Below are 25,624 nucleotides of genomic sequence, written 5' to 3'. Positions count from 1 at the left end.
GTCTGCAGCTTTTTAATCTTTACATCCATTCAGAGGCATCTACTGGATGTGACTATGTACAAAAAAAGGAATGGATGAGTCTTGCAGTGGAGGAAGGGGAAGGGAAAGAGGCAATCAGAAGGGAGTGGGAAGCAAAGGGAGCAGTAGAGGGCAGACGTGGTGGAGCCTGCATGATGGATGGCAAGACTGTAAATCCCCATTGGGCAAAAGAGAAATCCTTTGCAGTACTGTGTATGCCCATCTAACAGTCTGCCACTATTACTTCTTGAGCATGTCCTGCAGGGGCCCCGGTAGGTATTTGATGACTGTGTTTAGAATGCTCTCGTCTTCCTCCTCCTCCTCATCCCCACAGCCAGGAGGGATTGCCTTCTTTGGGCGTGTCAGACTCCCTTCAGCATTAGCTTCCAGTGAAGCCTGGGCCTCTGCCTCCTTCTCTTCTTTCTTCTTTATCCCATACTGCAGGGGGAGAGATAACACATTGTTAGTCACTCACTGAGTAGGATGACTGATGAAGCCAGTCATCACACATGGTGCCTCATACTCTGCAGTATGAACATCACTGTTAATAGTCTCAGTTTGCTCTTTTACTCTGATACCCAAATTATCCATCCTAACAACTCCCAGCTAAGTAAAGCCCACTGAATGGATGGCTCTCATAAGATGAGATAGTCAGATGCTCAAATTACATGAAACAAACATAGGAGTGAATTTGGGACTATGCAGCCATGGGCCTAGCAAAGATGATACAAAATCTATGATAGTAAACTTTTGGGGTGGCTTTCTACTGGCTATGATCCTCCTTTTGGGGACTATACAAACACAGGCCTAGTAAAGATGATAGAAAATCTATGTTAGTAAACTTTTGGGGTGGCTTTCTACTGGCTATGATCCTCCTTTTCTAATGTTAACAAGTCTGATGCTCAAGTCCATCATCTACAATGATTTTGAAACTCCATCTGCAGCATTTTGTAGTAAAGGTTTATGGATGTGGTAAAATTACAGGGAAAAAAATATCAATACAAGAAAGCAAACAGGGCAAGACAGACAGGCAGACTACAGAGAAAATGACAGGTTTAGGTATTCTTATGTGGGAGATACAATACACAAACTCATTCCTTTTCTCTTGGAGTAAGTGGGACAGAAAGTCCTCCTAGTGAAAACAAACATTCAGGAGCAACTTTGTGTTTCAACACTGAACTCTGCACTTCTCAGGGTGTATGATATGATTTCAAAAACATGAAATAATTAGGTCGGTACAAAGTAATGAGTATTTGTTAGTATCAATACTGAATAAACATTAAGTAGGTGCTCTTTTAATTATTTTGTGTCTTAATTTTTTTTTTCATTAATAATAGACTAAATTGTTTATCAGTAAACACTTATTGTTGCTGTTATGACTTTCTGATTTCAAAGGGCTCTTGTATTTGACAATGAATTCCTAAACGTTTCTGAGCAAAGGCAATATTTGCTTAATTTCTCCATCATCATTAAAACTTAAGGTAACAACCTGCGAGGTTGAAACCAGCCATTTAAAACTGCCTAGTTCTCTAAATCAGCTCCTTCAAGCCAAACTGTTCAATTAAGGACATGTCTGATGACTATTATACCTAGTGGATGCCAGTCACATCAGATTTCATGGGAGACATCTCCAAGAGAAATGACGTCTCCATTCAGATCTAAGGCAAAGGAAACATTTGATTGATTGACTTGTAGTAACAAGGCTGAACACCACAACGAGGATCCAACACAGGACCAGCGACCACTGCAGTGGGAATGATATACATTGCTAGGCTGTGGACAGTCTGGCTGGCTGACACTCTTTCTCAAGACACAGGTAGATATCACTAGGTGATTACCAGTTTAATTCATCCACAGCCTTTGCCTTCCTTTGCCAAGCAGATGAGAAAAGCAGAAGTGGAGACAACACAAACCATAAGAACACACAGGTCCCCTGCAAGTATTCAAATCCTTCATCTGAAAATAAGCATCAGCTCATGATGGATTGATCATCTAGCTCATGAGCTTGATCAGCAACCACCCAGGCCACAAGAAACTGTAGAACAAAAACAAGCACTCTGGACTATCGTGTGCTAGGACAGAGGAAAGCTCAAAGATTATATGAAGGAATTAGCACTGTACTTCTCAGCTTGAGTTGACATGCTTCCTCACAAAGCCTCTATTGGTTGTTCTCAGGCCCAAGCTCTTATAAGATACAGCCAGTCTTATGGAGCATTTAACAGAGTGGGGCAATATGTAGCCTGGAAAGACATTTTTCACTGTAAAAGGGCATTGAGGAAAGGGAGATTCTATTTTTCCAGCACACTGGTACAAATGCCAAATCATTTTTTCTTGGTTCCTACATGTAGTGATACTGCAACACATAGAAACAAGCCTTTTTGCCCAAGTACATATGTAACACCCAAATATAAATTTACTTTGGACAAAAGTATGCTCCTCGTGGAGAATGATGATATTGCATCGAAGCAGTTTTTATAATAAAGAACAATTTTTGAGAATTCAGTGTTACTATTGAGCAACCCCAGCTCCCTCAGGAGCTCCTCACCGGCCATGTGCTCCAGGTCTTTCACAAGCCTCATTGTACTCTCTGAACACGCTCCAGCACCTCAATCTCCTCATAGCGAGGGCCAGAACTGAATACAATACTTGAGGTGTGGCCTCACCAGTGCTGAGTGCAGGAGAATGATCATCTCCCTGTTCTTGCTGGCCACAGTGTTTCCAGTACAAGCCAGGATGCCGCTGGCTCTCTTGGCCACCTGGGCACACTGCTGACTCATATTCAGTCAACTATCAATCAAGACCACCAGGCTCCACTCCAAGTTGCAGCTTTCCAACCACACATCTCCAAGTCTGTAGCTTACCACGGGGTTGTTGAGACCCAGGTGGAGGACCTGTCCTTGTTGAACCTCATACAATTAACCTTGGCCCACTGGCCTAATCTGTCCAGACCCCACTGTAAACCCTCCCTGCCCTCTAGCAGAATGACACACCCACCTGGTTTGGTGTTGTCTCCAAGTTTACTGAGGGTGCACTCAATCCCCTCCTTCAAATCATTAACAAAGATATTAAAGAGGAGAGGCCCCAGTACAGAACCCTGGGGAACCCTGCTTGTGACCGGGTGCCAGTCAGACTGAACTCCATTCACCAGCACTCTTCGGGCCTGGCCATCCAGACAGTCTTTTGTTCAGTGCAGAGGGCACTTCTCCAAGCCTTGTGCTATGAGTTTCTGAAGGAGAATGCTGTGGGAGACAGTGTCAAAGGCTTTACTAAAGCCCAGGGAGACACTGTCCACAACACTTCCCTCATCCACTGGGCAGCTCACCTTATTGTAGGAGGAGATCAGGTTAGTCATGCAGAACCTGCCTTTCATATACCCACTGTCTGGGCCTGACTGCCTGGTTGTCTGGTTGACATTTGGCAAGAGAACAACCTGGGACTGGCACTGGGACCGGCGTGCTCGAGCTGAGAGGTGCTTTATTTTGGTTTCTTTTTGGGGCTTTTCTCATCAGGAGGACCTCGACAGACAGCGAGGACTGGCAGGGTCATCTTCTCGCGTGCCTGCTCGGGAGGGTGTCGTCAGCCACGGGGAATGTAATCGTGGGGAGAACGCAGCCTCGACTGCCATTTGGCAAGAGCGCTGTTCTGTGATCGGATCGCAGCAGGCAGTGCGTGCTGGGTCAGGTGACAGAGTGCAGAATCCTCTGCAGTAGCCTGGGTAAAACATAGTAGTCAGGTGGAATATATATATTTAAAAAAAAAAACCTGCAAACGATTTCATTTGCATGAAGAGATCCAGCCACGGTTACAACTTGGCCAAAGGCTACTAGAAAAACAATGGGTACCCAGGCAGAGTCCAAGCATGCAGTGTCCAGGCTGCTAGCTCCAGAGAGTGCTGGAGCCTGGCACTCGAAATGGAGGGTAATGGAGACAACACCTGTGTTAGGTGTGACCAGGTTAATTATCTGCTTAACCTGTTGGCCAAGCTAACGGAAGTGGTAAGACTCAGGACTATAAGGGAAGGTGAAAGGGAGTTAGACATGTGGGAGCAGGCTTTACAGACCTCCCTAGTAGACGGAGGTGACCCAGGAAGCAGGGGAGAATGGATACAGGTCCCTGTGAGGAAAGGCATGGGGAATCCATTCCAGCCCTCCCTTGCCTCCCCTGTTGCCCTTGCACAGCAAGTATGAGGCATTAAAAGTTGAGGGCAATGTTAACGTGAAGGCAGAAGAGGTACCGTCTGAGGGGATGCCTAAAGCAAATCAGTCCCCACCTTGCATCAGGACTAGTACCATAAAGAAAAAGAGGAGGGTAATTGTTAGTGGTGAGTCTCTCCTGAGAGGAACAGAGGCACCTATATGTCATCCTGGAGGGAAGGAATGCCATCCAGAGGCACCTTGACAGGATGGAGAGGTGGGCACAAGCCAACCTCATGAGGTTCAACAAGATCAAGTGCAGGGTTCTGCATCTGGGTCGAGGCAATCCCAAGCACAAATCCAGGCTGGGCAGTGACTGGCTAGAAAGCAGCCCTGAGGAGAGGGACTTGGGGGTGCTGGTGGATGAGAAGCTCAACATGAGCTGTCAGTGTGCACTTGCAGCCCAGAAAGCCACCCAGATCCTGGGCTGCATCAAGAGAAGTGTGGCCAACAGGTCAAGGGAGGTGATTCTCTCCCTCTACTCAGCTCTGGTGAAACCCCACCTGGAGTACTGTGTGCAGTTCTGGAGCCCCTATTACAAGAGGGATATGGACATGCTGGAACATGTCCAGAGAAGGGCCACCAGGATGATCAGAGGGCTGGAGCACCTCTCCTATGAGGACAGACTGAAAGAGTTGGGGCTGTTCAGTCTGGATAAGAGAAGGCTCCGAGGTGACCTTATTGAGGCCTTCCAGTATCTGAAGGGGACCTACAAGAAAGCTGGGGAGGGACTTTTTAGGGTATCAGGTAGTGACAGGACTAGGGGGAGTGGAAAAAAGCTGGAATTGGGGAGATTCAGACTGGACGTGAAGAAGAAGTTCTTCCCCATGAGAGTGGTGAGAGCCTGGAATGGGTTGTCCAGGGAGGTGGTTGAGGCCCCATCCCTGGAGGTGTTTAAGGCCAGGCTGGATGAGGCTCTGGCCAGCCTGATCTAGAGTGAGGTGTCCCTGCCGTGGCAGAGGGGTAGGAACTAGATGATCCTTGTGGTCCCTTCCAACCCTGACTGATTCTATCATTCTATGATTCTATGATCCTGACCTATCCCACAGGGAAGTCTGCTACTTACCTGGGGCCTGGGCATGGGACATCATGAGGAGACTATTGAAGCTAATCCAGCCCTCTGACTATTACCCATTGCTGGTAATCCAAGCTGGTAGTGAAGAGATTGATAAGAAGGGGACCAGGACAATCAAAAATGAATTCAAGGAAAACTACGATGTAGTTGCCATTACAGAAACGTGGTGGCATGATTCACAAGGCTGGAGCTCTGCACTGTATGGTTATAAGCTTCTTAGGTGGCACAGGTGAGGGAGAAGAGGAGGAGGGGTGGCTTTGTATATTAGGGAATCTCTTGATGCCATAGAGCTTGAGGTAGAGGATGAAAGGATTGAGTGCCTATGGGTTAAAATCAGAGGGAGGGCTAACAAAACTGACATTCTGGTTGGAGTCTGTTACAGACCACCCAACCAGGATGAAGAGGTAGATGAAGTATTCTACAAGCCACTGGAGGTCATCTCAAGATCACCAGCCCTTGTTCTTGTGGATGACTTTAACCTGCCAGACATCTACTGGGAACTTAACACAGCAGAGAGGAGGCAGTCCAGAAGGTTCCTAGGCTGTATGGAGGACAGCTTCTTGACACAGTTGTTATGTGAGCCTACCAGGGGTTGACCTGCTGTTCTCAAATAGAGAAGGGCTGGTGGGGGATGTGATGGTAGGAGGCTGTCTAGGGCACCACGATCATGAAATAGTGGAGTTTTCAATATGCAGGGAAACAAGGAGGAGCAACAACAAAACCCTTACTTTGGACTTCCAGAGGGCAGACTTCAGCTTGTTTAAGCAACTAACCCAGAGAGTACCTTTGGAAGCAGCCCTTAAGAGCAAAGTGGTCCAGGATGGGTGGAGCTGCTTCAAACAGGAACTCTTGAAGGCACAGGAACAGGCTGTCCCAATGTGCCAAAAGATGAGCCATGGGGTAAGGTGACCAGCCTGGATGGGCAAGCGTCTTGTGAAGGAACTAGGGGAAAAAAGAGAGTATATCACCTTTGGAAAGGGGGGGAGGTGACTCGAGATATATTTAAGGATGTTGTTAGATCATGTAGGAAAAAAATTAGAGAGGCAAAAGCCCAGTTAGAACTTAAACTGGCCACTTCTGTGAAAGACAATAAAAAGCTTTTTCATAAATATATTAATGGTAAAAAGAGGGGCAAGAAGAACCTCCACTCTTTATTGGACATGGAGGGGAATATTGTAACTAAAGATGAGGAAAAGGCAGAGGTACTAAATACCTTCTTTGCCTCAATTTTCAACAGCAAGACAGGAGGGCTTCAGGATAACTGTCCTCCTGAACTGGCAGATGGGGTCAGGGAGCAGTGTAATACCCCTGAAATTCATGAGGAAGCAGTTAGAGACTTGCTGAGCCACTCGGATACTCACAAGTCCATGGGACCTGATGGGATTCATCCTAGGGTGCTGAGAGAGCTGGCAGATGAGGTGCTCAAGCTGCGCTCCATCATTTACCACCAGTCCTGGATCACTGGAGAGGTCCCAGATGACTGGAAGTTGGTCAATGTGATGCCCATCCACAAGAAGGGTCAGACAGAGGAACCTGGAAACTACAGGCCTGTCAGCCTGACCTCAGTGCCAGGGAAAATCATGGAGCAGATTGTCTTGGGGGCAATCACTGTGCACCTGCAGGACGGCCAAGGGGATCAGGTCCAACCAACATGGATTTAGGAAGGGCAGGTCCTGCCTCACCAACCTGATCTCCTTCTATGACCAGGTGACCAGCCTGGTGGACGTGGGGCAGGCTGTGGATGTAGTCTACCTGGACTTCAGCAAGGCCTTTGACACTGTCCCCCACAGCAAACTCCTGGCCAAGCTGTCAGCCTGTGGCTTGGACAGCAGCACTCTGCGCTGGGTTAGGAACTGGCTGGAGGGCTGAACCCAGAAAGTGGTGGTGAATGGTGCCACTGCCAGCTGGCAGCCAGGCACTAGTGACATTTCCTAGGGATCATTGTTGGGCCCCATCCTGTTCAATATCTTTATTGATGATCTGGATGAGGAGAGAGAGTTCCCCATTAGTAAGTTTGCAGACGTCAGCAATTTGGGAGCAGGTGTCGATCTGTTAGAGGGTAGAAGGGCTCTGCAGAGGGACCTTGACAGGCTGGACAGATGGGCAGAGTCCAACACGATGGCATTCAACAAGCCCAAGTGCTGGGTTCTGCACTTTGGCTACAACAACCCCATGCAATGCTACAGGCTGGGGACAGAGTGGCTGGAGAGCAGCCAGGCAGAAAGGGACCTGGGGGTGCTGGTTGACAGTAGGCTGAAACAGTAGGCTCAGTAGACTGAGCCAGCAGTGTGCCCAGGTGGCCGAAAAGGCCAATGGCATCCTGGCCTGTATCAGGAATAGTGTGGCCAGCAGGAACAGAGAAGTTATTCTCCCCCGGTACTCAGCTCTGGTTGGGCCACACCTTGAGTCCTGTGTCCAGTTCTGAGCTCCTCAATTTAAGAAGGACATTGAGATACTTGAACATGTCCAGAGAAGGGCAACGAGGCTGGGGAGAGGTCTGGAGCACAAGCCCTATGAGGAGAGGTTGAGGGAGCTGGGGTTCTGTAGGCTGGAGAAGAGGAGGCTCAGGGGAGACCTTAATGCTCTCTACAACTACTTGAAAGGAGGTTGTAGCCAGGAGGGGTTTGGTCTCTTCTCCCAGGCAACCAGCAACAGAACAAGAGGACACAGTCTCAAGCTGCACCAGGGGAAGTTTAAGCTCAAGGTGAGGAGAAAGTTCTTCACAGAAAGACAAACTGGCCAGTGGAATGTGCTGCCTGGGGAGGTGATGGAGTCACCATCCCTGGACGTGTTCAAGAAGAGACTGGATGTGGCACTTGAAGCCATGGTTTAGTTGTCATGAGATGTGAGGTATTAGGTAACAGGTTGGACTTGATGATCTCTGAGGTCTTTTCCAACCTGGCTGATTCTGTGATTCTCTATTCTTTATTATGTCTTGTATGTTCCATGTGATGGCACTCAGGATGATGAGGAATCACCACCTGTCACATGGATAACCATGCAAATATCCAGCTGTGATAGTCAATAAAAGGTAAGAGAGAGAATGTTGAGGGTCTCAGACTGTGCCACTCCCTGAAGGTGCACATGTCTGGGTGATCTTGCCAGCACATGCTGTAGTATAGCTCTGCAGACTAGGACCCTGCCGCTGAGTCAGTAGAAGAGGGCTTGTTAATAATGGAAAAGAACAGGGCAAAGTCTGGAAACCAGAGCACAGCTCAGGAGAGAGGTGGTAGACAGAGAGAAGTGAGGTCAATTGAGCTTTTGCAAAGGCAAAGATATCGATCTAGGAGCAGTTTCAGTTTCATGCCTTGTCTGTCCTGGAAGAGACCCTCCCAAGACATGTCCTTGGGGGCCATGAGAGTTTTTCAGCTATTTTTTCAGCAGAGGTTATTTGTAGATGTGGCTTCTGTCTTTTCAGTCCTTTGCCTCATCTAAGGCTCCCACATCCCTGGAAGTTCCCTGTTGCTCCATGTGCCTTGCTTCTTTTTGCTACACCAGGCTTTCAGGTCTGTCAAAATCACAGCCACTCTTCATTCATCATCTGTCTTGGTTCAGGTCTTCTAGCATGTGTTCCAGTCTTATCCTCTGTTTCTTTCCAAGTTTTCATGGCAGGAAGACAGAGGCCTGCAGCTTTCCACTTGCAATGAGATGCAGGTGTGGATTTCAAAGGTCTCCTCTGATCCTCCTCTGGTCTCCTATCTTCATCTTCTTCTGGTAACACTGGGGAAATCTGACAGCCACTTCCATTTCCCTCATGGCAACATCACTTCCTGAAAACCACACTTCTTTTTTTCCATTCTGATTATCTGTGGGATTGCAACACATTCCTGTGGGAACACTTACTCCCCCCAGAATCCAAGAGTAGAGCTGCCCAAATCAATAGATATGAAAGCTGCTTTTCTGCTGCCTCACAGTGGAGACAGTGGAAGATAAAGTACTGCTCTCCTCAGCAGACCTGTGATTGACAAGCCTTGCCTCTTTACATTGATTGCTTGCTGTTTGAATAACTGCAAGTGAGAAACAGAGCTGCATCTACTTCCTGCTTGCAGAACACTGTGAATTTACTGCAAACTCAGATCAAGGGAAATCTTTCCATTGGTCTCAATCAAGGTAGAGCCAGCCATACATGGTTAGAAAAGAGAAATGGGAAGCATGTTTTGACTTGATGCACTTCGAATGCTAACTGGCCATTCTGCTCACTGCTCAAGTGTCTGGAGTATGCTAAGTTGTCCCAGTCAAAACGCCGCTATCCTGTTACTACATTCAGGTGGTGTAAACTACAGTTTGTGAACAAATTTACTACTCTTTGAGAAGCAAAATTCAATGAGAAGGAATAGGCATAGGTATAATTTTTTTTTTTTTTTAGATTTATCAGCAGAAAACATGTTTTCTTTTTCTCTGTTTTGCAAGTATGTTAATTTGCTTTCCCTTGTGGACGTAGCATCCATGTTAAAATAATACCTTACTGCATAATGGTCAGCCTCAGCGAGAGGGAATGAGGTTTAGAAAGTTCAGTAATGGAGGTAATTAAATTACTGTTGAATAGCAAACACTCCTGCCTTGTAACCTAAGAAGAAATCTCTAGAGCAAGCAGAAAACGAAGAGCATAGGATCAAAAGCTCCAAAATACTGACTCTAGGTACCTGGAGAGTTGACTAAAATCACCATACTGATTCATGACCAAAGGGCCTAAGATATGTCCTGTACATACTGTACTCATGACCGTGTTACGTCCTTTGGAAAATCTCTCCCTAACTTACAGCTTCAACAGAAAAATCTGGGTCAATTCTATTCAAAGCATCTGAGACAGAATAAGAAGAAAGAAAAGTTACACATTCCACACTAACAATTACAGTTTAAGTCTTTATAGGTTACAGTGAAAATTTAGTTTTGCTCCACAATAACCAGGATGGGGTCAAGCTGCAGATGGTTCCCATGAGAACAGAGGCATTTTGCAGTAATGCAGTGGTGCATTTTCCAGCAATGCTCTCTAAGCCAGAGTGCAATATGATTTCTTGTGTTTCCAATGTCTGCATTTTGCTTTTGACAAGAAAAAATTCACAGAAGCCAGTAGCAGGGACCTGGAAAGGCACAAATTAATTTTTCTGTATAAGTTTAGACGAGTGTATGCTATACCTCTGCACCTGACAGCACAAAAATATAGGATCTATCTATGTTTGTGGGTGCACTTTACAAGATCAGAGCATACAGTATAAGCTGTCTTTCCTCCCTTCTGCTTCCTGCAATTTTTTGCTTTGCTAGATGAAAGCCTTCCTTTGAATACAATACTGGTAAAAATAATTCCGTGGGATGCTGCAGTGCTTTAGATATAAATCTTTCTTTTAGATACAATCTGTTTAACATATGTGAAAAGCTCTTTTTTTTCTTGCCTATTTTTTTCTTTAAAACATTATTTTTGCATTATTTAATCTTGTTTTGACAGCACTAGTCCAATCAGCATAGGTTCTTATACAAGAACCTAGTCCAAGTACTCCAGTGAATGAGGAGTAGTTCACCGTCTAACAGTGTGAAGGATGGTGCAGATGCAGATAACTTCCAAAAGAAATGTTTGTTCTTTCCAGAGGGATAGGGAACTCATTGTCTGATCAGGAGGCTTAGAATTATTATCTTCTTGCATTGCTAACTTTGTGCTTGCTAGGGTTCATAATTTTGTTGGCTTACTTATCCTAAGCACTTTCTCAGACTGGAGGTTGAAGTCAGATGAAATTCAGGGGTTGAAATCTGAATGGCTCTCTGCATCTGATTTCTTTGCAAATCTCTGGGGTGGCCTAATAAACTCTAAAACTAGATTTTAGAAAAAGCAGTTTCTGAGTGTCAGTTTTGTTTCTATCATGTTGCATTCGTTTGTCTGGGCACAGAGTGATTCTTGCAATAGGGAACTTTAGGTTGTCCATGGTATTTTGTATGCTAGCTAGTGTGTTACCAGCAAAGAAAAGAGGCAGATAAAAGAGCTCATCATGGCAGAGCAAGAAGGAGCTTAGATCACTGGAAGCAATGTCATTGTACATGACTGAAAGTATGTACCAGTTAAATTTATGTTTCCTATTGTATTTCAGAACTCACAGGATCACAGGATCACAGGATGTCAGGGGTTGGAAGGGACCCAAGGAGATCATCGAATCCAACCCCCCTGCTGGAGCAGGACCATACAATCTAGCTCAGGTCACAGAGGAACACATCCAGATGGGCCTTGAAAGTCTCCAGAGAAGGAGACTCCACAACCCCTCTGGGGAGCCTGTTCCAGTCGTCTGTGACCCTTACAGTAAAGAAGCTCCCCCTTGTGCTGAGGTGAAACCTCCTGTGCTTCAGCTTACATCTATTGCTCCTTGTCCTATCACAGGGAGCAAGTGAGAAGAGACTGTCCCCCCCCTCCTGACACCCAGCCCTCAGATATTTATAAACATTTATTAAGTCCCCTCTCAGCCTTCTCTTTTCCAGACTAAAAAGCCCCAGGTCCCTCAGCCTCTCCTCATAAGGCACATGCTCCAGTTCCCTAATCACCCTCATAGCCTGCTGGACCCTCTCTAGCAGGCCCCTGTCCCTCCTAAACTAGGGAGCCCAAAACTGAACACAGTGCTCAAGATGAAGTCTCACCAGGGCAGAGTAGAGAGGGAGGAGAACCTCCCTGGATCTGCTGGACACGCTCTTCTTAATACACCCCAGGATCCCATTGGCCTTCTTGGCCACAAGGTCACATTGCTGTCCCATGGGAACTTGTTATCCACCAGGACTCCCAGGTCCTTCTCCACAGGGCTGCTCTCCAGAAGATCACCTCCCAACCTGTCCTGGTGCAGTTTATTATTCTTCCCCAGATGCAGGACTCTGCACTTGTCCTTATTGAACCTCATTAGGTTCCTCTGTGCCCAGCTCTCCAGTCTATCCAAGGCTTGCTGGATGGCTGCACAGCCTTCAGGTGTCTCAGCCAAGCCTCCCAGCTTGGTATCATCAGCAAACTTGCTGAGCAGACTTTCTGTTGCCTCATCAGTGTCATTGATGAAGATGTTGAACAGCACCGGACCCAGCACTGATCCCTGGGGGACCCCACTAGTTACAGCTTTCCAGCTGGACCTGGCACCATTGACCACCACTCTTTGAACTCTATTTTGTAACCAGTTCCTAATCCACCTCACTGTCTGCTCTTCCATCCCACACTTTCTGAGATTACTCACTAGGATGTCATGGAGACAGTGTCAAAGCCCTTGCTAAGGTCCAGATAGACTACATCCACTGGTCTCCCTGAATCTATCCATTCAGTTAGAGCATCATAGAATGCTATCAGATTAGTCAAGCAGGACTTCCCCTTGGTAAATCCATGCTGACTACTACTGATAACCTTCTTCTCTTCCAAGTGCCTTGAGATGCTCTCCAGAAGGAGCTGCTCCATCATTTTTCCATCAATGGAGGTGAGGCTGACTGGTTGATAGTTCCCCGGAACTTCTTTCTTGCCCTTTTTGAAGACTGGAGTGACACTGGCTCTCCTCCAGTCCTCAGGCACCTCTCCTGTCTGCCAGGATTTGGCAGAGATGGAGAGTGGCAGAGCGATAACATCAGCCAATTCTCTCAGCACTCTTGGGTGCATCTCATCAGGGCCCATGGACTTGTGAATGTTCAATTGCTGCAACTGATCCTTAACCCAGTCTTCACTGACCAGTGGGGAGCATTCCCTCCTCCAGCCTTCCTCTCATTCATCCAGGGACTGGAGTACATAGGGGAGTTCAGTCTTGGGTGTAAAGACTGAAGTAAAGAAGGCATTCAGCAACTCTGCCTTCTCTGCATCCTCAGTTATCAGGGCTGCTCCTCATTCAGCAGTGGCCCCACACCTTCCCTATTCTTCCTTTTCCTACTGATATATTTGAAGAAGCCCTTCTTGTTCTCTTTCACTTCGTTTGCCAGTTTCAGTTCTAATAGGGCTTTGGCCTTCCTTGTTGCCTTTCTACATGCTCTGACAGCTTCTCTATAGTTCTGCCAAGTGACAATTCCCTTCTTCCATGAACTGTCAGTTTCTTTCTTCCCTGAGATTTCCTTCAGGAGCTCCTTGCTCAGCCATGCAGGTCTCCTAGCACATCTACCTGATTTTCTACTCAAGGGAACACACCTAGCTTGGGCTTGGAGGAAGTGGTCTAAAAATTAACCAACTTTCTTGTGTTCCTTTACCCTCCAGGGTCTTAGCCCATGGGATTTCTGCAAGTATGTCCTTGAAGAGTTCAAAGTCAGCTCAGCAGAAGTCCAGGGTTGTAATTCTACTTGTTGGTCTCCTTCTACCCTGTATAATGCTAAACTCCACCATGTCATGATCACTGTCTCCAAGGCTGTTCCTGACCTTAATGTCCTCACCAGACCTTCTTTATTAGTTAATACAAGGTCCAGCAGTGCACCTCTCCTTGTTGGTTCCTCCACTACCTGCATCAAGAAGTTATCTCTGATACACTGCAAGAGCCTTTTGGACTGACTGTGCCTGACTATGTGAGCCTCCCAGCAAATATCAGGGTGATTGAAGTCACCCATGAGCACCAAGGAGCTTGCTCTAGAGGCTACCTCAAGTTGACTGTAGAAGGCTTCATCAACATCTTCCTCTTGCTTTGGTGGTCTATAGTAGACACCTATAATATTATCACCTCCTTTCCCACATCCCTTAATTCAGCCTGTTCTGTCTCTGCCTCTCCCCTTGGATAGAACTCATCATATTTTAGCTGCTCTCGCACAGAGAGAGCAACTCCTCCTCCTTGTCTTGCTGGTCTAAGCTTCCTGAACAGCACATAGCTATCCATTACAACATTCCAGTCATGGGAGCTGTCCCACCATGTTTCAGTGGTGGCAATTATATCATAGTTGTTCAGCCTAATGCAGATCTCCAGCTCCTCCTGCTTATTCCCCATGCTCCGTGTATTGGTATATAAGCATTTCGTGGAGGGAGCTGATCTATTGGCTTTCCCTCTCGTAGTCTGACCACTTCTGGCCACTTCCATGTCCTCTCTGAGGACAGTTGCATTAATTGCACTCTTCAGTTAGATAGCAGAAGTGAGGGAAATGAAAAACATGAACGTCTGCATATACAAAGACATCACAAATACTACTTAAGTGTTACAAAACAAAACCAAACCAAACCCCAACACAAAAACAAACAAACAAAAAAGCCAACCCAAACCAACCAAACAAAAAAATCCTGGAGTATTAGAAGAGAGCAAACTAACAGTCCCAGATGTAAGGGAGCACTCATATCACCACTGTTGAGAATCCTGGAGACCAACCTTGAAGAAAAATGGTTCCCTAGACTCACATTTAGTCATGCATCTGCATTTTTTCCTCAGCTTTCGGTGTGACTTGTATGAGTCTTGGTGGAGAACATAAATAAGATTTACCCTTCGGAAAGAGTTGCAGTGAGTCTGCTGTGAAACACAGTCATTGTTTATGATGATGCCCCACTGAAATATAGTAAGTTGCTTCCATTCCATTCTCATGGAATGGAATTCTGGAATGGTTATTCTGTCCTTAGTAACTACCCTGGATTGATAGGACAAGTCTGACAGGACATTAGGCTCCCTCAGACTTTTCATTAAGAATTTTTTTCTCCTTCAGTAACCAACACAAATGTTTTCAATACTGACTTTGCTGACAGCACAAGACAATGTAATTCTGCAATAGTGAGAGCTCAAGAAAGATTAGGTAGGTGATCATCTTTAGTTCTTGCTGTGAGACTATTTAATTTTTGTGATTAACTCCCCGGAGATTCTTCTGTGTGGAATAAATCTTGCTATAGCCCATTATGGCTAGGATCTAATTAGCAAACTCACCCCAACAGTACATCTGTGGAGACCAAGACATTGCCACAGGTCAGAGCCAAGCTTCAATAAATCAAAAGTAGTTAATCAATTAGTTTCAACCCTTTGACATAGACTTCCTTCTGACATACAAAAAGTACTTTTAAATCTCATTAGTTTGCAACAGAGAGGAGAATTATGACATCAAAGTGCTTTTAAAATGAGAACATTTTGATACCCAAAAGAAGCAAGTAATAAAGTGTGAGTGTTTATTCACATAGAATCATAGAATGGTGGGGGTTGGAGGGGACCTCCAGGGATCATGATAAATATATAAACATGAACGTCTGCATATACAAAGACATCACAAATACTACTTAAGTGTTACAAAACAAAACCAAACCAAACCCCAACACAAAAACAAACAAACAAAAAAGCCAACCCAAACCAACCAAACAAAAAAATCCTGGAGTATTAGAAGAGAGCAAACTAACAGTCCCAGATGTAAGGGAGCACTTACATATAATAAAATTAATATAATATTAATTACATATAATATTAAATATTACATATAATATTAAATATTATAATATTATATAATATTATTATATTACATATAATATTAAATATTCAAACTGCCCCTAGCCAAAGCCAGATCACCTAGAGCAGGTCACACAGGAACACATTCAGGTGACTCTTGAAAGACTCCAGAGGAGAATCCACAACTTCTCTGGGCTACCTGTTCCAGTGCTCCATCACCCTTACCATAAAGAAGAATGTCCTCATGTTGACGTGGAACTTCCTGGGTTCCAGCTGTTGTAGCCCTTCACAGGTACATGACAAAAATGAAGGATAATTCACTTATCTTTCTCTAGGCAATTTTGATCTGGCACACCATGCTCCCCCTTTTGTAATTCAAGCTCATTTTTTTGCCTCTGAAGGGGTGTAGAAGTCATGTCTGTAGTGTTGTTAAGGGAGAACATCTCATACATCTTAACAAACCAACTCAATAGTATTAATGGTGTTACAGTGCTAGTGGGACTCACTCAGGCTCTATAGTGATGCAAGCCTGGGTTACTACCATAAATTTGGAGAACTGTGAACAACCACTGCATAATAAAACTCCCATCATTGCACCAGCCTGCAAATAGTTTGAGCTGATAGCTCCAAACCCACATGAGGTGCTTGTTTCACGTTTCTCCCCAGCAGAAACAACAGCTGACCTTTTCTCACCCTTTCTGTTGACTGGCTGTGGTCAGAGAATAGATGTTTAGTATTGTCAGAGATATGTGAAGCTCACAACTCACATCAAGCTAAGAGCTGCACATCTAAAGGGACAGACAAACCTTGTATGGAAGAGCTTGGCAACTCCACTGTATATTTACCATAGGCAAGCCTTTGTTTCATAGCAAAAAGACAAAGGAGTTTCATCTAACTCCTACCACTCCTCACTAAAGTAAGGAAAGGACCCTTTTCAAAGGAGAACAGTTACTATGACAATTTTCAAAGGTTCTTGAATTCTTGGTTGTGACTGTAGCTTTTCTTGCCCTCTCATATACATGCAGGACCTCACAGCAATTCAGACGTGCAAAAACAGAACAGCTGAAACATTAACTTATTGGTGTGTGGAGACATTCACCCTCCAGATAGTGAGCCAGGGTAAGAGTCACTAGCCTATTATATTTATCTCAATCTCATTGCGTGTTTTTTTCTAACACAGCAATGAATAGGCTCTTTTGCAATGGCATGTTGGTGTTTTGCTGTATTCATTTCAAAAAGCAGCAGCTCTGAATACTCACTTACAGCATGTGTTACCCAGCCATGTTCACGTTATTCTCCTCAAGCTAGGCAAATGAAGGCTTGCTCTCTTGTTGTAATCTCTGAACACTTCAGCATCATTAATGAGACTTACAGTACTCCTGCAGAGGGAGGGTGAAAGGTAGAGCTTACAATCACACTGAAATTGAGCCCTGGATGACGTGAAGCGGCAGGGAGTGCTGGAAGAAAACATGTCAGTAACTGAGCCTGCACTTGCATGTGACCATGCACATCACAAACTCAGCTGTTTCATGCTCCCAATCACTGTTTAGTACCTTCCTGTAATTTTCCCTTCATAAAATATTTATGGATGCCTCATATGAACACGTTAGCTCATGAACCAGAAAAACTAAGAATACACTTCACTGAAATGCACCTGAGCTTTTTTGAATCAGCTGGGGTTTTGTTGATGGTTTGGTTTTTTCTGATTTTTGGTTGCTTGGTTGGTGTTTTGTTTTGTTGGGTTGTTTGTTTGTTTGTGGCTGTGGGCTTTTTTTGGTAGTGGTTTTTGGCTTTGTTTGTTTTTTGACCTCACCACGTTTCAGTAAAGTCTCTATTTATCCATGCTGCTGCCCTATAATTATTTATATTTGTAACAGTCCCTAACATAGAGTGCCACCCCACCACCTTTCCTTCCTTGTCTATCCTTTCTGAAGAGCTTGTAACCAGTAATTGTGGGATTCAAGTTATGTGAGACACCCCACCTTGCTCAGTTTTATAGCTACAGGTTAAGAACCTGTTCTGGTCTCCTCTAGTCAGTGGAGAGAAACATAAACTATAGACGGCAATACATCTCCTAAAGCAGGCACATGGGACATCCTCCTTTGAGATCATCATTAACTACTGAAGAACTGACCCCCAGTGCCAGTAAAGACAGGGAACAATTCAACAGCTAAAGCTTGCTAAGGCAGACCCGCTTCTTCAACCTGGTTATCTCTAAAATTATATCCCCAGTGACAAATCCAAGGGCTCTCTCCTCATCTGAATTAATTTCCCTCTCACTCTGAACATTGTAGATGCTCACTGCAAAGTTCTCTATTTTTTTACATACATACTGAATTTTCTGTTCTCGTTCTGACCAATCCACTAAAACTAGAATGCAGCAAAGTTACTTCTCCTCCCTCTCTCTCTACCTCTCTTCCTTTTGGTGTAATCATTTTTTTTTCAGAAATGAAAATAGCCTCAGGAATACCTTTGGATTCTGCTAATGAAATCTGGCAATAGCTGTTAAGAGTCACCACAACATGTCCCAACTAGCTACAGTGTATATTGTGTTACACACTATTGTTTCACAGCCAACAGTTAGCACAAGGGAAAAGTCTTTTAGAACGAAGGACAAACTACCTTCATTTTGTACTGATTGCATATAGCTCTTGCCATACTCATACACTGACTCAATTTAGATGTAATTTCAGGACAGTCTTCCTGCAAATCTCATTTCCTTAGACCAAGACTTTGTTGCCTGCCAGATTTTAGCTCTTTGTAAATGTGACATCCACCTTGCTACAATCTCCTTTCAGATAGTTGTAGAAAGTGACAAGGTCTCCCCTCAGCCTCCTCTTCTCCAAACAACCCCTGCTCCTTCAGACTCTCCTGAAAAGACCTGTTCTCCTGATCCTTCAGCGGCTTTGATGACCTTCCCTGGACACTCTCCAGCAAATCATAGATTCATAGATTCACAGAATGGCTTGAGTTGGAAGGGACCTTAAAGATCATCTAGTTCCAACCACCCCACCATGGGCAAGGACACCTCCCTGCTAGACCAGGTTGGTTCAAAGCCTCATCCAGCTGGGTCTTAAACGCTTCCAGGGATGAGGCATCCACAATTTTTCTGGGCAATACATTCCAGTCTGTTCACCAACCTCATAGCAAGGAATTTCTTCCCAATGTCTAATCTAGATCTACACTGCTCTGGTTTAAAATGATTGCTCCTTGTCCTATCACCACATGCCCTTATAAAAAGTCCCTCTCCAGCTTTCCTGTAGACCCTTTTCAGGTAATGGAGACCCCCTTCAAGTACTGGGACTCAATGTCCATCTTGTAGTAAGGGGCCCAAAAGGTGAACACAGTACTCAAGATGTAGCCTCTCCAGTGCTGAGAACAGGGGGGACAAATCACCTCCCTGGTCCTGCTTGTTACACTACTCCTGATCAGGCTTTCTTGGCCACCTGAGCACACTGCTGGTTCATGTTCAGTTGGCTGCCAATCAACACCCTCAGGTCTTTGCTAGGCAGCTTTCCAGCCACTCCTTCCCAAGCCTGTGGTGTTGTATGGGTTTTTTGTGATCCAAGTGCAAGACACAACACCCAGCCTTTTTGAGTCTCATACAGTTGGCCTCAGCCCATGAATCTGGCCTGCCAACATCAGTACTCAGACTGATTTCTACTTATCTGTCAGAATGAAGTCTAATGTAGACTTCCCCTGTGAAAGCAACACCTTTGAGCTGGGAAAAACATTTCAAAGGATGCTTTTAGTACTGGCAATAGCAGCTATGCAGTATATTTTATTTCAGTTGAAGTCTTCTATGATTAAAAAAAAAATCTATGATAGATAAAAAAAAAATTTTCTATGATAGAAAAAAATTTCCCCCCCTACATTTTCTATGTAAGTATTTTAGATCCTTGAAGAGCTGACCTTGCTGACCTTGACCTAAATATGTTGTAACATAGTTAGCGATAGTCTTATACACGAACCATGAGTTCAGAAGTATAGAGCACCACTTGCTTCAGAGCTGCCTCAGAACGCACAGGAAGCTGACCACGTCCAGGGAACAGCGGGGTACCACAAAGGACTGACTTGTGTTTAACATTAGTGACCCTTCACCTGCTAGTAGAGAACATTACTGTTCCTAGACAGTCTGGAAAAGCAGTCACTGAATAGAAAGACAGATGTCTTGGATCAGATAAATCATAGATAACCATTCCATGCACACATACACAGACAGAACAAGTTTAATTGTTTTCATGGGTTGAGTTCAATCTCCTGCTGATACTCAATACCATGCTGCCATTGTGCCAACTTCAAAATGAAAGTGCTGGCTGGAGCAAAGTATCATGGGGCTTGAGGTTCAGGTTGTAACATGAGAGGCTTCCCGTTTGGGTTGCTGCTTTCCTTTTCTGGGTTTGGGGTGCTGGTCTTTTCTGCTGGGCTGGCTGCTGTGTGCTTAGGTGGGGGGAACTGTTTTATAATTGGCTGCTGTGTTTTGATGCACTTTTCTGCAAACAGCCTAAGGTAATTGTGCACCGGTAAAACTCTTTATCAAAATCCAGGGTTGTTTTTTTAGCATTACTTTCCCTCCCATCTGTGTGGGCGGAGAGGGGCTTGAGAGAGCAGGACAATTATCTACACAGAAAACAATGCTGTGTGCAATATCCACTGCATTTTTTCTTAGAAAATACCTGTGTTGGTTCAGAACAAATAAACAGAGTATGCTAGCTTTTACAGATTCAAAAGAAAGGGAAAATCAGCTTTTAATGGAAAAAGATGAAAAATGCTATGATTAGTGTAACAATATCTTTGTTTCTGAATTAATCTGTACATTAGCATTTAAACAGGTTAAATACTCTAGGAAAGTTCTCTGCAGTTTATGAGTACTAAATAAAATTGTCAGCTACTTTAATTTGTAGACAATATTTTGTGTGGGTTTTTAAGTAGTAAAAAAAACCTATAAAAATCTATGCATGTATTATCTTGATTAAGCTTACAATCAGCAACCCACTGTGACTCTGAATTAATTGGGGTTTTTTATTGCTTTTTTAATCTGCAGGTGGGAGGCAGATGGTGGTGTGGAATTCAAACTTGATAAGGAACATAGACTCAAAAGAAGCTTGTGTATTTTCTTGTTGTTCTCTATAATGGTCTTCACAGTGGGATGGCTTCTTAAATGACCAGTGTAGTGCAAGCAACAGGAAGCATGACAAATTTCAGTTCTGCTGTCATCATTAGTATACCAACCTACAGCAGAATCATAGAATCATAGAATGGCTTAGGTTGGAAGGGACCTTAGAGATCATGTACTCCAACACAGCAGGGATGCCTCACAACTAGACTCAGCTGCTCAAGGCCTCATCCAATCTGGCCTTGAACACCCCCAGGGAGAAGGAATCCACAACCTCCCTGGGAAACCTATTCCAGAGTCCCACCACACTTGTGCTGAAGAACTTCCTAAGATCCAGTCTGAACCTACTCTCCCTAAGCTTAAAACTATTCCTTCTTGTCCTATTGCCAGACATCCTTATGAAAAGTCCCTCTTGAGCCTTCCTGTAGGATCCCTTCAGGTATTGGAAGGCAGCTATAAGGACCCCCTGGTGTCTTCTCTTCTCTAGGCTGAGTAACACCAGCTCTCTCAGCCTGTCCTCATAGCAGAGGTGTTCCAGTCTTTGGATCATCTTTGTGGCTCTCCTCTGGACTTGCTGTGTCCTTCATATGACAGGGACACCAGAAATGAATGCAGTATTCAAGGTGCAGTCTCACAAGAGAAGTGTAAAGGGGAAGAATCACCGCTCTTGACCTGCTGGCCACGCTCCTCTTGATGCAGCCTAGGATACGATTTTCCTTCTGGGCTGTATGAGCTCACTGCCTGCTCACACTGAGCTTCTCATCAAGCAATACACCCAAGCCTCTTTCTTCAGAGCTGCTCTCAACCCACTCTGCACCCAGCCTGTATTTGGGCCTGGGACTGGCCCAACCCAGATGAAGGACCTTGCACTTTGACTTGTTGAACATCATGCAGTTGACACTGTCAAGATATTTCTGGATGCCATCCCTTCCCTCAAGTGAGTCCACTGCACCATGCAGTTTGGTGTCATTGGCAAACTTGCTGAGGGTGCACTCATTGCCACTGTTCATGTTGCTGACAAAAATGTTAAACAGCACTGGAGCCAGTACAGATCCCTGAGGAACTCTACTTGTCACTGATCTCCACTTGAACATTGATTGATTGATCACAACTCTCCATCTAGCCAGTTCCTTATCCATCAGGTGGTTGGTCCATCATGTCCATGCTCCTCCATCTCAAAGACAAGGATGTCATGTGGGAGAGTGTCAAATGCCTTGCACAAGCCCAGGTACATGACATCAGTTGCTCTTCTGTTATCTACCAGAGCTGTAAGTCTGTCATAGAAGGCCACCACATTTGTCAGGCATGACTTGCCCTTTGTGAAGCCATGATGGCTGTCACACCTTGTGGTTTTCCATGTGCCTCAGCACAGTTCCCAAGAGAAGATTGCTCCATGATCTTACCTGGCACAGAGGTGAGACTGACTGGTCTGTAGTTCCCTGGGTTTTCAGCATTTACTGTGGATGATTCTCCACTTTCCCAGACCCAGCTGTTGCCCTCTGTGACTTGAGTGGTAAGGCTCAAGTGAGTACCAGTGAAGACTGAAGCAAGGAAGTCATTGAGTACTTCAGCCTGTTCCATCTCATCAGTAACCAAGTCACCTGATTCCCTCCAGAGGGGCCCTGCATTTTCTCTTGCCTTCCTTTTCTCCCTGGCATACCTGTGCAGTCTTTTTCTGTTATCTTTAGTGTCCCTGGCCAGATTTAATTCTGTCAGGGCTTTAGCTTTCCTAACCTGGTTTCTGGTTTCCCAAACAATTGTATTTGTCCCAGGTTACCTGTCCTTGCTTCCACCCTTTGTGGGCTCCCTTCTTATGTTTGATTTTGAACAGGAGTTCCTTCTTCATCCATATAGGCCTCCTGTAATTTTTGCCTGATTTCCTCTTTTTTGGGATTCCTTGCCTCTCAGCTTGGAGAAGATCCTTGAAAGACAACCAGCTTTCACAGGCTCCTAATTCCTCCAGGGCTTCATCCCATGATAATCTCCAAGGAGGCTCCTGGGGAGGCCAAAGTCAGGTCTCCTGAAGTCAAGGGGTTCAAACTTGCTGAACACCTTCTTCTTCACTGCCATGAGGATCTCAAATTCCACCGTTTCATGTTCACTGCAGCCAGGGCTGCCTATGATCTTCACATTCCACACCAGCCCCTCCCTGTTGGTGATAACAAGGTCTAGCATGGCACCTCTCCTTGGTGGTTCTTCTGTCACTTGGAGGAGGACATTATCATCAGTGCATTCCAGAAATCTCCAGAATTGCTTATGGCCTGCAGTGTTTCCTCTCCAGCTGATGTCAGGGTGACCAGCAACAAAACTTCTCCACCACAGGTTGTTTTTCTCTTAGTTGTGGTATCATATCCACAAACTGTTCTGTCTCCCAGATAACGACAACTGAGTAAAGGAGCCAGAGAAGAACCTGTAGTATCATATTTTTCAAGCAGGATGGAGGAAACCATTTAGTGATCTGTGACCCACACCCTGTCACATACCTAGCGCACTCAACACCCCACTCTCTGCATTTGCGTTTCCTTTCACTTTGACACATCTATCTAGTCATCAAGATAGGAGTAACCCCAACACCAAGTGCACGCTGCTCTTCCCAAGCACCACTGTGGAGAGCAAACAAACCATCTTATAGCCCTAGCTCAGACAATTGCTGGAAACACAAACCAGGCTGCTTCTTGAAACTGAGATCTTCTTCTCCAGCCTGCACTGGAGGTGAACTTACCCCTATTCTTATGAGTTACTTCACCTTTCACCCTGTCACAAAAGCACTACCCCAATTTCTGATTTAGGAAACATGAGGCTGCTTACTTGCTTCCTGGGGTGGTTCTTGTTGTATTTTGCAATTATTCTTGAATCATCGTGAGCACCACCCATAACTACAAATCAGGTTCTTGCCTTTAAGCAGCCTAGAAATAGATCTCAGTGTACAGGCTCACTGCACACAGAGGAGAGTGAATGCAAACAGTGCTTGGTGTCAACCCACATTGGTAGCAGGGCACAGGGATAGGCACACAAAAAGGAAGAGAAACTCTGCCAGCATGACGGGTGAGTCCTACTGGTTGTCATCAAACTTCGAAAGGAGTTCTACCACGATCTACATGCAGGAGAAGGCCATGCTCTCAACACATGCTCCAGACAGATCTCCCATGGAAACATACAGCCATCCAGGCCACAGACTGCAGGGACTGCCTGAAGGAATTGATTTAGGGACCAGAACCCCAGACACTGTCTTACTGATAGGAGATGCTTTAACCCTGATGGGCGGCAAACCCTGGGAACAGAGTGCAGCTAGAAAGCTGCAACACAGATATGTTGACTCCCAGTAGTTACTGTGACCTAAGGGAGTTATGCAGGGACCTGATAACAGGAACTCAGTAAAAGTTGTAACATCAAAGATGCAGAATTATGGAATCCCTTTATCTCTTGCCTGACATATGCTTAAGCCTTCTAAAAAATATATGCATCCGTGTGATACTTTCTCTCTGTAGCCAATCATGAATTTACAACTGTAGTTTGGACATAGTAATGACCAATTACAAGCTGCCTTCTGATGTTATGTTAACCTATATAAAGAAAAAGCTTTGTACAATAAATTGACACTTGGCTTGCATCAAGCCTTGTCCCATCTCTCGCATCGCAGCAACTGCCAGAGTCTCATTGGTAATGAGTGTCAGTTTTGAGAACTGCTGCGTGCTTTGCAAACAGGTGAATGATCTGCTTAGCTGGTGGCAGAGCTGTGAGAGGAAGCTGAAATGTTGAGGAGCATCAAGGAGACTGAATAAGAGATAGACTGGTGGAGCCAGGCTCTGCTGCCCTTGTGGTTGGTGTCTTCTACAGGCCACCCAATCAAGGGGAGCCCACTGATAAAGCCTTCTTACCCCAGGTATATGAGGAATGACACTCACAGACTCTCATCATGATGAGGGATTTCAACAACCCCATCATCTGCTAGAAAAATAATACAGTGAGCTGTAGGGCAATAGGAGAGAATCCTGGAATGCCCTGATGATAACTTAAGACAGGAAATAGACAGCCCTACCTAACAGGGTGTGATACTGCTTCTGATGGTCACCAATGCTGGTAATCTTATCAGGCATGTCAAGACTAGAGGCAGCCTGGAATGCACAATCCCAAGGGATACAAATCAGACAATGAGCACAGTCTGGACCCTGAATTTCAGGAAAACAAATTACCAACTCTTCAGGGACTTAGTCAATAGGACCCCATGGGAATCATAGAATCATAGAATCAACCAAGTTGGAAGAGACCTCCAAGATCATCCAACCGATGACCCAGCCCTAAGCAATCAACTAGACCATGGCACTAAGTGCCTCATCCAGTCTCCTCTTGAACATCTCCAGCGATGGTGACTCCACCACCTCCCTGGGCAGCCCATTCCAATGGGCAATCACTCTCTCTGTGAAGAACTTCCTCCTAATATCCAGCCTATACCTCCCCTGGCACAGCTTGAGACTGTGTCCTCTTGTTCTGCTGCTGGTTGCCTGGGAGAAGAGACCAACCCCCACCTGCCTACAACCTCCTTTCAGGTAGTTGTACACAGCAATGAGGTCACTCCTGAGCCTCCTCTTCTCCAGGCTAAACAACCCCAGCTCCCTCTGCCTCTCCTCATAGGTTTTATGTTCCAGACCCCTCACCAGCTTCGTTGCCCTTCTCTGGACACATTCCAGTACCTCAACATCTCTCTTGAATCGAGGAGCCCAGAACTGGACACAGGACTCAAGGTGTGGCCTGACCAGTTTTGAGTACAGGGGAAGAATAACCTCCCTTGTCCTGCTGGCCACACTATTCCTGATACAGGCCAGGATGCCATTGGCTTCCTGGCTGCCTGGGCACACTCCTGGCTCATGTTCAGCCTACTATCAACCAGCACCCCCAGGTCCCT

The 25,624-nt window shown here is 45.2% G+C and overlaps 1 protein-coding gene across 1 annotated transcript in view; it reads right to left on the bottom strand.

The window, feature by feature from the left end:
- Positions 1–258: 258 nt before the first annotated feature.
- Positions 259–25,624, bottom strand: part of CPLX1 (complexin 1) — a 99,887-nt gene continuing 74,521 nt past the window's right edge. Inside the window, exon 3 of the mRNA XM_054397605.1 lies at positions 259–456. Coding sequence (XP_054253580.1) covers positions 259–456 — 198 coding nt within the window. The remainder of the gene's footprint in view (positions 457–25,624) is intronic.

The sequence above is a fragment of the Indicator indicator genome, chromosome Z (assembly GCF_027791375.1).
Source record: "Indicator indicator isolate 239-I01 chromosome Z, UM_Iind_1.1, whole genome shotgun sequence".
Lineage (NCBI taxonomy): Eukaryota > Metazoa > Chordata > Aves > Piciformes > Indicatoridae > Indicator > Indicator indicator.
The sequence above is the reverse complement of the archived record's forward strand: the minus strand, read 5'-3'. Positions and strand labels throughout refer to the sequence as shown.